We start from the raw sequence: 14,485 nt of genomic DNA, 5'->3' as shown, positions 1-14,485 counted from the left end.
AGACAGACCAGGGCCAGACCCCAGGGGCCGGGACAGACAGACCAGGGGCAGACAGAGCAGAGTCAGACCCCAGGGGCAGGACAGACAGACCAGGGACAGACAGACCAGGGTCAGACCCCAGGGGCAGGACAGACAGACCAGGGTCAGACCCCAGGGGCAGGACAGACAGACCAGGGTCAGACCCCAGGGGGCAGGACAGACAGACCAGGGCCAGACCCCGGGGGCAGGGCAGCGGCTCAGAGGGAGGGCAGACGCGCACTCACCTTGCTGGCAGGACAGGGCGGGGAGGGGGTCTTGCTCCTGGGGACCTGCAGCTCCTCATCCTCCAGCTGCTGCTCCTCGTCCAGCTCACTCACCGCCTGCTTGTAGCTGCGCTTCCTCCTGCCGAGGCGTGGAGGCAGCGGTGTCAGGGGGCCGGCCCTGGTGTCCTCCCCAGCAGCCCCGCCACGCCCCAGAAAAGGTGCCCCCCCACTGTGAACAGACCTGGGCCCAGCCCCCAAGACTCCAGCCTGAAAGGTACCACAGAGGTGAGTCTCCCTGACTGACCGTCTGCTGCCCGGTCAGAGGAAGGGAAATGAACCAGTCTAAGCTCATGCGGCCAGGGATCCCGTCGCCCAGTCCCAGGCCAGGCTCACCCCACAGCACGAAGCTGTCTCCTTAATATTAAGTGAGAGCACCAGGCCCCACCTCTGCTGAGAGGAAATGCAGGTGCCCACCCTCCCCAGCCAAGGACTCAGGGTTCATGCCCCTCTGGGTCCCCCTGAACGGTGGCCTGCACGCCCCTTCCCAGATGCAAACCTGACACTCTGGGGTGGCTCCTTGGGGGGATCTGCCTGGTCAGTCTCGGCCTCTGTGGAGAGAGCAGGTTCAGGGGGGTGGCAGGGAGGGTGAGGAGGGGTCCAGGGAAGGGGCCCACGGGCAGCAGCCCTGGCAGGGTCAAAGCTCTCTTCCCAGCCTATCTCGGGGTGGCCAGGGGCAGGAGCATCCGCCTTAGCACCGTCTGGTCCTGACACATCTCGGGACATGCAGAGCCAGCATGCTGCCCCCAGTCCACAGACCCTTTGTCCCCAGGCCTGGCCTCCGGGGTGAAACGCTGAGACAGTCCCATCGAGGTGGCCCCAAGCACATCCCACCCACCTTTAATACTGAGAGCCCAGTTGCCCCCTCTCCTCAGCCTAACACTAACATGGGTGCCTTTCATGGAAGAAGAATTGGAAGCTGCAAGCTCTAACAGGCCCCTGGACTGGCTTTAAAACCTGACCTCTCCTGGCCCTTTCCGCTGGGGGTGGCAGTGGGGTGGGGGTGGGGTGCTCCCGAGCAGGGTCAACATGCGGGGTGCGGGTCAGTAGGTTTTGTTTCCCTGGCAAGGGAAGGGGCCCATCTCCCCTCCCCCGGTTCTTCAACACTATCACACTTTCACATTTCTGTTTTTGGGGGGGCCACACCGTGTGGCATGCAGGATCTTGGTTCCCCAGCCAGGGGTTGAACCCACGCCCCCTGCGGTACAAGTGTGATGTCTTAGCCGCTGGACAGTCAGGGAAGTTCCTCACAACACTCTCTACTCCAGAGGGTTCTGGCAGCGACCCCTGAGGCCTGTGGGGCTGGCGCGGCCGTAGTCCCTAACCCAGTCATGAAGCCAGGGAGCCGCGTTCAAGCCCCCTCAGGTACTGCACTTTGAACCAGGGGAGGTGCCCGCAGCGCTCCCGCCCTTTCGGCCGGGAGACCCCGAGGTGAGAAGTGAGCCAGTGGCAGACAAAACGCAAGGCCGCGAGCTCACACCGCAGCACCCAGACCCTCCTGCTCCCCGCCCTGGAGGGGGGCTCGAGGCTTTGACCTGGCACGTTCACAGCTACTGCCCTCATTCAGGCCCCCCCACCACAGCTTCCTGGACCAGCTGGCCATGGCCTCCCAACTGCACCCAGCAGCAGCTTCAGCCAAAAGGTGGGAGATGAAGCATGTCAACTCAAGATGTCTGCACCCCAGGTCTCACGTACCCTCAGCCTGCCAGCCCAGAAACCCCGCCTTGCCCCTGTTCCGAGAGAAAGTCAGACAGAGGCTACCAAGGCCTGCACAGCCCTGAGTGTTCCTCACCAGCAGGTCAGGAGACTCACCCTGCCACCCGTCACACTCACCCTGGCTACTGGCTGCAGGCTGTGAGCTGGGTGGGCTAAGGGTGATGTTGGTGGTGCTGCGGAGCTGCAAGGCCCTGCCATTGTTCTTGGGGACCTAAGGGAAGAACCAAGGCGTCAGGAGTCTGCCCCCGGGACTCACAGGCCTCAAGCCCACCCCTCCCTGGCCTGCCCACTTGCCTCTGGCTCGGCTGCCTCCTTAGGCTCAGCTTCCTTGCTGGGTTCCTCCTCCTTGGGGCTGGAAGCAAAGCAAGGGGCACTGTGGGACCCACCCTGCCCAAGCCTCCCCACAGGAGCCCCTCTCCTGTGCCCTGGGGGAGCAAGCCAGGAGGGGTCCTCCAGATGCCCCAGACTGGACCACAGCCCCAAGAGCCCCAGGCGGGCAGGGCGGCCAGAGCCAGGTGCTGGGTGCTTTAAGTCCGCGGCCCGGGCAGACGAGGGGTGTCAGCTTCTGAGTCTGGCTTCACTCAGATCCCATCGGGGCCTGAGTTCTGGATGTCAGCCCTTTCCCAGCTCCCTGTCAACCCGGTTGGCCAGAATGAGCCATGTCTCATTGAAGCCTCTCCTCCATTCACCGTGGGGCCAGCAAAGCCAGTGGGTCTGCCCATCCCCAGCACTGACCCTCTGCTCCAGAGCAGGGGCTGCGGGGGTGGGGGGTGGGGGCTGCACTTTCAGGGATGGCAGGACGTGGCCCCCGGAACAGGGGCGCTGGCCGCAAGCGCGGCTGGGGTATAAATGGAGCAGCTCCGATCCCCACGCCGCGTACTCCGGGAGGAACTGACTCCTCATGACTGCGCTGGCTCACTCTCAGGGCTTTGGATTTGACAACCTATGGCGCCCTGGCCCCAGGATAAGGCTTGGAGGGGCCAGGGCTGACGAGGGATGTTGACAAGCAATGTGGGAAGACCTGGCACCCGTGGGGCACTTCCTGGTAAAACTGGGGCAGGGGGCAGTGGTGGGCCGCTCAGGAGTGGTTCCCAAGGAGAGGGAAGGCTCAGGCACAGGAAACGCCTCCACCGGGGGGGCTCACCTGGAAAGGGCCCGCAGTGCGTGTGCCCTGCCCAGCCCCGGGAAGGCCCCCAAGCCCCGGAGCACGTGTGCCCTGCCCAGCCCCAGGAAGGCCCCCAAGCCCCGGAGCTCAACTCACCTGACTTTTTGGGGCACCTCAACATTCAGGAGCCTCTCCAGGTAACTGTGGCCTGACAGGAAGACAAAGGGACCAAAGACGCCCTCAGAACCGGCCTGGTCTGCCCAAGAAGTCCAGGGCAGCCAGGCTCAGCTGGGGGCTTGGCTGCGTCTCTCTGCAGCAGACACCGTCCACCTGCTGACCCCTCCTTCACTCGACCCAGACCCCCTCACCCCACAGACCCCTCCCTTCACTCGTCACAGACCCCTCCACCCCACAGACCCCTCCCTTCACTACCACAGATCCTCCCCACCCTGTAGCCCCTCCTCCACTAGACCCAGACGCCTCACACCGCAGACCCCTCCCCGTCCCCGGGGTGCAGGGCCCTGCGGTCAGCGCTCCACCCTCCACAGAGCTGCTGCCTGAGTGTCTCCTGCCACTGCCTAGCTGTTGACAAGCCCCTCCGAGGACAAAGTTCACGGGGCTGGGAGTTTCTGGAAAGAGGGACAGTGCCAGGCTTTGGGCCTCCACCTTCCAGCACAGGCTGAACGCAACGCAGCAGATGCATTCAGCAAACATGCGTCGAGGGCCTACTATGCACCAGGCCCTGGAGACCCAACAGAGAGCAAACCAGACGGGCCACAAGTTGGTCTAGACAATCACCAGATAATCCTGTGGCTGACACGTGACACGTGGCATGACAGGAAAGAGGAGAGGATTTCAAGCTGGTCTGGACGCTGGAAAGTAAAGTGCAAGAAAGCTGCAGAGGAAGGAGTGGGGGATGTCTGGGCCAGTAGTTCTGAGTGTAGTCTGGGCCTCCTAAGAGCTGAGGGCCCAAGAGTACTCTTTCAGGGGACCCACAAGGTCTTAACTATTTTTACCATAATACAAAAACCTCAACTAAAGATCCCACACGCTGCCACAAAGATCAAAGATCCCGCGTGCCCCAAGTAAGACACGGCACAGTCAAATAAGTCAAACAAGTAAGCATTAAAAAAAAAAAAAAAAAAAACTTGCAGCCAAATAAATAAATAAGTAAATAAATATTTTTAAAATAAATAAACTTAAGTTCATATCTTTTTAATACACTATGTCATAAAGTAGAGTGTATGCAAACTGCCCTTGGGCTGCATAGCCAAATCTCTAAAAAGCACAGGGGTCTGAGGTCTCACCTGAACTGGTCCCACTCCCTCCCTTTATTTTTAAACAGAATGCTGTTTTTAAGTCAAAGAACAACTGACAAACTATGGCTCAACAAGCCGGGGTGTCTGGCAGATACTGTCTTAGAAATGAGCAAAGGGAGCCTGTCCCTTCAAATCAAATGAACAGGATTTGTTGCCAAGAATAAAAAAACTGAGCCCCACAAAAAGCCAAAACCGCCACGAACTTCATAGCTTCCTGATACCTAAAAACCTTTCTGATGAGACCAGAAAGCAAACGTGGTCCTTTAAGACAATATATAATAAAGTGCGTCGACACCCGGAAGATGTGCGTAACTCCGCACACTTGCGAGTACGCACAAATTAATTGGAAGAACAAAGAGAATACACAACAAAACGCTTTTTAAGTCCTCTTCCCTTTGCCAGCTAGGTTTCTGTGTGAGGCCAGATTTTCGTCGCAGACTTGAACCCACACAGCACAACGCAACAGACTGAACGCAGCACCCAGCTACCTTCTTCCAAGCTGCCCATAAATGGGATGATGCCATTTATTCTCACAGCAGGAGAATAATGCCAGTCTCATCACATCTGTTTGGAAAACAGTTATTTTTTTAAAAAAAGAAAGAAAGAAAAACTAACCTTAATAGGTTTGCTACTCTTCTATTAAAGTATTAAATAACTACCAACAGATAAGAGTCCTCATAATCAAAAGCTCTTTGAGGTCCTGAGGCCACAAATTGAGAGGTGCCAGTCTAGGCAGAAGGAACAGCATCTGCAAAGGCCATGAGGCAGGAAGGAGCAGGCTTTGCGGAGCATCTGAGCCACGGGGGTGTGGCCAGACGTTAAGGCAGAGGATGGGAGGCCAGAAGCAGGCACCTTCCTTCTGTGAGGTTTCCCAGGTGGCTCAGATGATAGAGAATCTGCCTGCAGTGCAGTAGACCAGGGTTTGATCCCTGGGTTGGGAGGATCCCCTGGAGAAGGGAACTCCACTCCAATATTCTTGCCTGGAGAATTCCATGGACAGAGGAGCCTGGCAGACTATGGTCCATGCGGTCGCAAAGAGTCAGAGAGACTAAGCGACTTTCACTAGGGGGGAGGCCGGCAGGCCTGGGGGAGTGGGGTGGAGAACAGGGGCAGGCTCCTACCTGCGGTGTCCATAGCCAGGAGACTCCTTCTACCCCCTGCCTCCCATCCCAGCTCAGGGCTTGCTGATGAGGGGGCTGAAAGGTGAGAAGACGCCCATGTGACCACAGAGAAGTGTGCAAAGACTTCTCTGGAATGTTGGATGCCGACTCGAGCTTTTAGGGCTTTAGAACAGGTCTGGTGGCAGGGCAAAGGCCTGGAGAGGGGCTGAGGGGCCGTTTCCCAGTGCAGAGCTGGGGAGGAGCCCAGCCTGTAAAGCTGGGCCCTGCAGAAACCCGGGGCAGTGGCCCTGGCCCCACCTGACCACTTCAGAGACCACTTCTTTGCCCAGTGAAGTGTGGCCAACTGTGCACCCTGCCAGTTCGGGGGGTTAATGCCTCCACCCAGCAGCCCCTCCCAAGGGCTCCACACTGGCTCCAGAGGCCCCAGTCCCGTTACTGGTGGTCACCTCCCCGCTCCCTTGCTGCAGGTGCTTCCTCTCCCTCCCACAGTAACAAGCTCTTCTCAAACCCTGACATTGAGGGCTGCTTCCGGGAAACCCAAACTAAAACCCCCACCTCTAAGCTGCCCGCCCAGCTAAGCCCCAGGGCCCTAAGCTCCAGGAAGCCCTCTCACCCTTCCCTGCTCTACACCCTTGAGTGCCCTAGGAGGGTCAGCTAGGCACTCCTCGGTTGAGCTGTAGGGACACAGGCTGACTGTGGTTTTATCACCTAGTTTTGTTTTGTTTTGCAGGAATGAGCTGTACAATATCCAACCACTAAGACGGGTCTTCTACCCACACTCAAGGCAGGCATTCTTACCATTTAACAGATGGGAAAACTGAGGTTCTGAGAAGGGTATGCCCCAGGTCCTGCAGGCTCTAGTGTCTCCAGGGCTTAACCACCTTGTCTGACTGTCTTCCATAAGACTGTGTCAAAGGCAGATCAGATCTGAAGCCCACCTGTGTTCAGGGCGGGGCCAAGTTGTTGTTCAGTCACTAAGCTGTGTCCAACTCCTTTGCGACCCCATGGACTGCAGCCCACCAGGCTTCCCCTCCATGGGATTCTCCAGGCAAGAATACTGAAGTGGGTTGCCATTTCCTTTTCCAGGGAAAAGACTGGCTTAAGAGTGTCCAGATGTCTGAACCAGAAGCGTGGGGGAGCCTTGAGGGTCTCTCCCTGACCCTCCCTCTAGAATTCCAGGTTTGCTCTCCCCCTTGGGCTCCTGCCCAGGAGAGATTCACACCTAAGGAAATCCCCATCCCCAAGACAGGTCAGAACCATCTGGGCCCTTCTGAGAACCCAAACATGGTCAGTGTGTCAGACCACAGGTCTGCATGGGCCGTCAGCTGTGTCTCCCTGAGTCTGAGACCCTAGAGCAAGCCCTTCCCCAGGCAGGGAAGAAACTGGGCCAGGCCCTCGCCTGCCTGATGCCCCACCCCGAGGCTTTCCACCTGGCCTCTTGGCGAGCGGCCCGCCATCCTAGAAAGGATGAAACACAGGGGGCTCTAGCCCCAGCTTCCCAACTTAACAGACTCAGTGGCCTCCTTAAGCCTCAGTTTCATTAATGTAAATACCTGGCTTGTCCTCTCCACCATCCCAGGACCTCAGCGTCCTCTGGCTAGACCCTCCTCCCTGGACTCTCTGCCCTGTTCCTTCTCTTCTTGGCTGTTTTTCACACAGTGCTGGAACCTTGCAACAACGACTGAGGGGCCACATCCTTCATGGGGTCAAGCTTGAGACCCAGATACCCCATCACTGGCCAGTTCAGGCCTCAGGGTCTCCATACAAGCTGTTCCCTCTGCCAGGAATACCTTTTCCTGAATTTTTCCACCAGGCGAAAGCCCAGGAAGTCTTCGCAACCCTCCCAACTCAGACCCCACCTCCTCCATGCAGATAGCCCTGACTCTTAGAGCTGCCTGTCCTTATCTGCGGCTCACGACACAGGCTCCCACCTGGGACAAGGATCCCTGGAGCTGGGATCAGATGATGACAAAGCAGCTAACGTTACACAGCCCCTTCTCCGTGCAGCCACTGTTCTAAGCATCCTATGTGCATTAACAAGAAAACCTCCCAATGACCCTTTGAAGTGATGCTATTATTATCAGCTGACCCGTGAGAAAGTGAAGCTCATGAAGGAATTCCTGTAACTTGCCCGGGGTCACGGGGCGGTAAAGGGTCGACCTGGCACTCAAACCCAGCTATGTGTCCCTCCCAGAGTTCATCTCTCTTCACCTTGGTATCTCCAGGCCCTACAGTTATGCTAACAGGAGGTGGCCCATAAGCAGGCTGAATCTAAGAGAGTCTGGGCAAGAGGGAAGGGGAACACGCTGGGCCTGGGGGACAGGCCCAGGTGTAAGCTCAGCATGGCATTAACCATGGGGACACTGTGGAAAACAGTGCTGGACCTCAATTTTCTCATTTGGAAAACAAGAGAGCTGGATTGAATCTGCTCTGTCCAACATGGCAGCCATGAGCTTTGTGTGGCAACTTAAATCAGAAATAAATAAAACGTAATGAAACTAAAAATTCAGCTCCTGCATCAGAGGAGCCACATTTTGAAGGCTCTCTAGCCACACGCTGGTAGCCAGTGGGATGGCACAGATCTGGGACGTGTCCTGTGAATAGCTCCTTACTCAGAGGGGCCCAGACACCCTCCGCTGAGCCAGGCACAAAGGACCACCCTCTGCAGCCTTGCCGAACACCGAGCCCCGACTCACAGATGATGCGGGCGGAGGCAGTTGGCTCTTTGGCAGCCTTCTTGGCGATCCTTCTGCTTGATCGTCGGATGGTGCTCTCTTCTTTGGAAACTGGGGAGTGACTCTGAGCCAGGGAGGCCTGGGGGCCTGGGGCGATCAGGCTGCGCCGCACAGACTGCTGGTCCACATGGGCTCCCATTGGGGTGGAGAAGTTATCTGGCTGAAGAGGAGCCAGCACTCGCTCCCGCCATGGGGAGGCCGGAGAGCTGGGTGAGTCCTGTGGGCCGGGGGCGGCCGCCGCAATCCGGAGCTTGGAGGCTGACCTTCCTGCCCCGGCCCCTCGTCCCTTGGGGTCCCGAGGTGTAGTCATCAGGGAGCTCACGGTGACAGACTCCAGCCTCCCCGCCTCTGCCTTATGGGGTGTTGAATCCTCATCCGAGCTCGAGGGGATCTGGGAGGCCGGGGCCAGGGCATGGGTCGGAGCCTGGGCAGACTGGAGGTGACTGAGGTACTGCTCGGCGCTCTGGCGCTCATTGGCACTGATCTCTACCGCGGGCACCGGCTGGCACTGGGTTGGGCTCTCCTTGGGATTCTTGGTCAGGACGGTGGGAGACCTGGAGGTGGGTGAAGGAGGGGGGGCTGCCACAGAAGCGGCCGCCGCTGCAGCGGCAGCCCGGGTCACGCGCCGCAGGACAGAGCCATTCTCGCCCACCACCGTGGCCAGCTTCTCCACCTTGTCCTTGCTGCGGAGGTGCCGGGAGATCCGCTGGCTGCTCCGCGACTTTCTGCGGGACAACCTGGTGGAGGGGGCGGAACAGAAGCTGAGACGACCCAGGGAGGCGGGGAGGCTGCCCACAGTTCCAGCTGGAGGAGCTGCCAACTCCAGGGAGTCTGAAGCTTGGAGGCAGAAGACTGGGGTTCCAAGTCAGGCTCTGCCGCCCCTAGCCAAGAGACCCCAGATGCTCTTCTCCGAGCCTCAGTCTCCCTATCTGTGAACTGGGATGATGCCAGTCCTCACAAGACTGCTGGGAAGATTAAATTCCCATAAAACTCCCGCTGACTGGGTCAGAATGGGCCAAGCACCCTGCTGGAGGAATTGCTCCTTCTGTCGCTTAATCCACCAGACAGTACCCGAGAGGCAGGGACTCTCATCCTCACTTTAAATTTCAGAAACTTGTGGTTCAGAGAGGTGGAACATTAACCCAAGGACACACAGTTGCTACGCAGCAGAGCTGGGGTGTACACCCAGGACTGCCTGACTCCAAGACCCAGCCTCCTTCCCCTGGTACTCTGAAACCCAAGGTCATTACAGGGGCAGTTAGAACCAGCATAGCAACAGGGGGTTGGGAGACAGCCAGCCGCCAGGCTACACCTCTGTTCACTCTCCCCCAAGCAGAAAGTCAGATCTCTTGCTTCTCCCACCTCCAGAAACCCTCCCCATCCTCCGAGGCCCAGATCAAACACGACCCCTACCCTAACACACCTAAGCTCTGGACTCCACGGTCTCCAGGCCTGCTTCATTCCCCTCGGCATGGCGCACGCAGTGCCCACTGCTCCTGATCTCAGTTAACACCTTTGAATCAAACTCTCCTCGTGGGCACCAAGCCTCCCGCCCCTCCTACCTTTTCCGGATGGGGTCTCTGTTTTCATCCTGAATGGAAGAAATTCGTCTCTTCTTCCGTCGGTTCTTCTGTGAAGGCGTTCTGGGCATCAGCTCAGGCTCTTTGCTGAATTCTCTGTTTGGTACGAAGACAGTGACGGTCAAGGCTGCCTGGAAACCACTGCCCCTCTCCCACCCAGCCAGACCGCTGCCCCTTTCCTGACAGTGGCTGGTCAAGCTGGGGTGACCAGCACCAAGCGAGCGCTCCAAGGCTGCGTGAGAGTCACCACCAGGCACTCGCCAGGCACTCGGGGCTTCCTCACATAGACACAGCAGGGGAGCAAGGTTGCCAGGCAGCCCCACCTTCCGAGGCGCAGGCCAACCCCTCTCCCTAGCCCGAGCATCTGGGGCACTCAGGAGGGACCCCTGGCAGCCTGTCTTGCCTGACAGGTGGGGAAGTGCCCGAAGGCCGCAGCAGCCAGGCAGCCCCTGGTGCGTCCTGCCAGCGTGCCCCCCTCTTGCCGCCACCCCCGCCCCCCCAGCCTCGCACCTGGTGAACATGCGCTCGGCCTCCTCCTCGATCTCCTCCAGCCACACCATGTCCTTATTGTCCACGTTGCAGACAAACTCCAGGAGCTTCTGGTCACATAGCTCCAGCAAGTGAATGGGTCCCTGGGCTGTTGTCCCCATGGTGGCTCTGCCTGGGGAAAGCAGAGACAGGAGGCACGGGGGCTCAGGCTGGAATCTTCACACTCTTCAAACACCACTCCCTCCCCAGCCCCATAGGACACTGTCTGCAGAAGTCCACGCTGCCCAGCCAATTCTGGGATCAATGGACCTCATTACAAACGGCCTTCCTGAGTTCAGGAGAAACTGCGGTCCCACCAGGTAGGACCCCTTGACCTGGCCACACACACACCTGCTCTTACCCAGTCCTCTTACTGCCTGAAGGTGATTGAGGGCCACCTTAAGGGACACCTAGGGGCTTCCCTGGTGGCCCAGACAGTAAAGAATCTGCCTGCAATCCAGGAAACCTGCGTTCGATCCCTGCGTAGGGAAGATCCCCTGCGTAGGGAAGATCCCCTGGAGAAGGGAATGGTAACCCACTCCAGTATTCTTGCCTGGAGAATCCCATGGACAAAGGAGCCTGGCAGGCTACATTCCATGGGATTGCAAAGAGTCGCACACGACTGAGTTACTAACACTTGAGGTACACACAAGCTAACCCCAGGTGTCAGGTCAAAGAACATCAAATCCAACTGCCCCTTATGGACGCTAGTAAATGACAGATTTGCATTCCAAAGGAGTGGGTAAGAAAGTGGTGGTCCAGAGACAGGCTCTTCTCTGGGGGGCCCCTATAACTCTCTCCCTTGAACTGAAACGCCTTCGGATGGATGAGGGAGCATGAGGGAAATGGATAAGCAATGTCCTGTTTTTCAGAAAACTTAGTCTAGAAATATCAGGCAGTATAAAATACAAAATTAGTTTTCCCTTAATTTTTTAAAAATAGTTTTTATTGACATATAGCTGATTTTAGTTTCAGATGCGTGGCAAAGTGATTCAGTTTACAGATACATATATATCTATTCTTTTTCATTACAGGTTATTAAAAGATACTGAGTAGAGTTCCCTGGGCTATACAGTAGGTTCTTGTTGGTTATCTATTTTGTATATCATAGTGTGTATATTTTAACCCCAAGTTCCTAATTTATCTCTTCCCCACTTTCCCCTTTGGTAACCATAAGCTTGCTTTCTATGTCTTAATTTCTTAAGAAACTAGCGACTCAAACAAAAAGAAACAACTAGAAACTCAGATATTCTCCTCAAAATTCAGTTATAAAATTATCACCAAAGCCCCAGGCGAGGAAGAAGTGTTCTATTCTGGTTCATAACAGGGGCTCAGTAAATATCCCAACCGGGGCAATGAGTGAAAGAACGAATTAATAGGTCACAAGCCATAGTAACAGACTGCGTGTCTCATGCCATGGCAGCGACCACCACCCCGATCAACACCTTCAAAACCAAGAACCACCCACAGCTCAGCCTCTACCTAAGATAGGAAGTTCGGGAAGGAGGGGCTAAGTCACTGACCCCTATAAAGGGCTTAATGCCAGGTGCTGTTGCAGCCTCATAGGACTGCCTTCCTGGAGCCTGATTTCCAGGGCACACTGGCCTCTGTTCCTCGAGCAAGCTCTGCCCTCTGCCTGGAACCTTCTGTCTCCTATTTGGTACAGCTCACTCCTCAGCACTTGGCTCTCAGCAATGCAGGGAGGACCTGGCTACCAGCCACCATCCTATCCATCAATTTCAATACTCTGCACAACACTCAGGTGATGATGTATCTGCTTCCTGACTACCGGTCTCTGCCCACTAAGCATTTGTTCCCTGAGGGCAAGCCCTGATCTGTCTTGCTTGTAGCTTTGAAGCCCAGAGCTTGGCAGAGTGCCTGGCACAAAAGGAACACCTGTTGAATGAACAGATCCATCTATCAACGGCACACCTAGAAATAAACATTCTACAGCCACTCTAACTCCCTCCCCAAAGACACACACACACAGGAACACCAAATGAGGCCATTCTACACAGGTTAGAGCACGCCTTTCTCATCCAAAGCCCTACTCCGAGGAGCCAAGAGCAGCACCCGTCAGGGCAGGACCAACTGGGCAGGATCGCAGAGGCTTTGGGCAGAGACAGGTGTGCAGACCCCAGTCACAGCACAGCCTCCTGGCTGCCATCCCTCTGACTCCTCCCAGTCCCTCTGTCCCAGCGCTCAGCCCTGGCTAACGACAGGAATCCAGTTTGAGGCTAGGAAAGAGAGACCTGTTTAAGGAACACAAACCAATTTGTGCTATGGAAAGCAACAATTTGCTCTTTTATTTAAAAAAGTAAATGGCAAAGTGGATCAGGGCTTCTTACACAAAGTGCAAAAAAAGTGTTTGAGCTTCTTTCATAAGGAGGTTTGTTTTCAGCAGCCTCAGCCTACTTAAAAAGGGTCACTGTCATTAGATCAGAGATGACCCTGAGAAAGGAGATCAGTGTTAAGAATGAGGGTCTGGGGAAAGGCAATAAAAATCTTTCCGGCCCCAACAAGAACCTGGATACAAACCCAAAGCACCTTACGTCCACCCAAAGGGTGAAGGAGGCTCATCTGCCTCTCCCAATACTTTTCTCACGTCATACATTAAGAGCCCCACGGCCCTCCTTCACAATGACTGTTCTTTTGAGGGTGCGGGAAGGCCACCAGATAACCCTGACCGCACCTCAGTGAAGGAGGCTCGTAATAGCTACTTTCTGCAGAGACCTGCTCCATGCTCGGGTGGAGCATCATCTCATTTCATTCTCGCCACAACCTCAAGGAGATCCTGGTGCAGATGAGCAAATTGAGGCAGACTGAAGTTAAGTCCAAGTCTTCGGGCAAGTCAAGGGAGGGGCCCGGATTTAAACTGTGCTCTTAACCTCAAGCTTTGCCGCCTACTCCATTTCAACTTCGGAAAGGTAGGCGGTAAGTTCTGATGGGGCGCCCCAGAGAAGGCCACTGTCAGTAAACGGGCCGGGGGAGTGACAAGTCAGCACTGGCCTCCAGAAATGGGTCAATTTAAAATGCTGCTCAGCCGATAAGGGAGGTGGTGAGCCAGGGTTAACTGTACGGAAATGCCATCTGGTACAATGCCGCCAAACACCCGGTCGGTGGGTGCTTCCTGAGCGTCCAGGTCAACACAAGGCACCTGGAGGGGGAGGGGACGGGGTTATTTTCTTGGACGGAGGGGTGGGGTCATTTTGGGCCCCAGGATCAAGGCAGGGCACCTCGTCACTTGGAAGAGGTGATCCATCCCCTGCAGGCCGCAACGGGGGATAAGGGCGGTCATGCCCCCGGGTCCAGGGCTGGCGGAGGGATAACAAATTGCTAACGACCCCCCAGCCCCGCCAGCCGCCCGCGCAGACTCACTCGACTGCACCGCGTCTCCTTAACTGCTGCTCCGATCCAAGTCCGGCGACCCCCCCAACACAAATCCCAGCTCGCCCAAGCCCCACGGCTCCCGGTCTCCAAGCCTTGCGGCTGCAGTGAACCAACGGGGCGGTACAGCGCGGGCCAAACCTACGATTTTCAAAACTGAAGGTTCGACCAATCCCCGTCAAGTTTGTCTGGGCGGCTGCAAAACTCTAAGCCAATCAAGTAAAAGGAAGCACCAGTCAGCCCATCGATTGGCTACGTGGATTGGCACTCTGCGGGACTAAGAAGAGGGGAGAGGAAGCGTTGAAACTTTAACCTGTACAGCTTCCGGGAACAGCGGCGCGCGGCCTAGAGAGGAGATCTCCCAGGTAGGGGTTGCGCGCGCAAGGTTTCACACGCAAAAACTACAAGTCCCAGCGTGCATTGCGAGTGCCCTGAGGGACCTGGGAGATAGGTGAGGCCTTCGTTATGGATAGTGCTCTTTTCGGGAGTCTTCACTTTGCCATTTCTTCACCCAACTCTGTCCTCAATACGGGCCGACCTCAGCCATTTTACAGAAATAATATAGACGATGATGTTTCTTAATGATTTCAACTTAAAATTACAAAGCAAGACTGCAAAATTTATAATACAGCGAAGTTGTTTCCATAACAATTAACACTGTCTGAGTCACAAGTAAAGCCAAATTGCTTGTATGC

General features: G+C 56.2%; 1 protein-coding gene across 2 annotated transcripts in view; it reads right to left on the bottom strand.

Moving 5' to 3' along the window:
* Positions 1-14,061, bottom strand: part of LOC120874553 (inner centromere protein) — a 28,196-nt gene extending 14,135 nt beyond the window's left edge. For both annotated transcript variants that reach the window (XM_040256004.1, XM_040256005.1), the window contains exons 1-9: positions 13,782-14,061; positions 10,386-10,536; positions 9,858-9,971; positions 8,257-9,032; positions 3,277-3,328; positions 2,310-2,367; positions 2,133-2,226; positions 799-850; positions 264-381 (exon numbers count right to left, since the gene is read on the bottom strand). In XM_040256004.1, coding sequence (XP_040111938.1) covers positions 264-381; positions 799-850; positions 2,133-2,226; positions 2,310-2,367; positions 3,277-3,328; positions 8,257-9,032; positions 9,858-9,971; positions 10,386-10,525 — 1,404 coding nt within the window. In that variant the 5' untranslated portion in view covers positions 10,526-10,536; positions 13,782-14,061. The remainder of the gene's footprint in view (positions 1-263; positions 382-798; positions 851-2,132; positions 2,227-2,309; positions 2,368-3,276; positions 3,329-8,256; positions 9,033-9,857; positions 9,972-10,385; positions 10,537-13,781) is intronic.
* Between the last annotated feature and the right edge of the window lie 424 nt (positions 14,062-14,485).

Source organism: Oryx dammah, unplaced genomic scaffold (assembly GCF_014754425.2).
Source record: "Oryx dammah isolate SB20612 unplaced genomic scaffold, SCBI_Odam_1.1 HiC_scaffold_15, whole genome shotgun sequence".
In the NCBI taxonomy this organism is placed as follows: Eukaryota; Metazoa; Chordata; class Mammalia; order Artiodactyla; family Bovidae; genus Oryx; species Oryx dammah.
The sequence above is the reverse complement of the archived record's forward strand: the minus strand, read 5'-3'. Positions and strand labels throughout refer to the sequence as shown.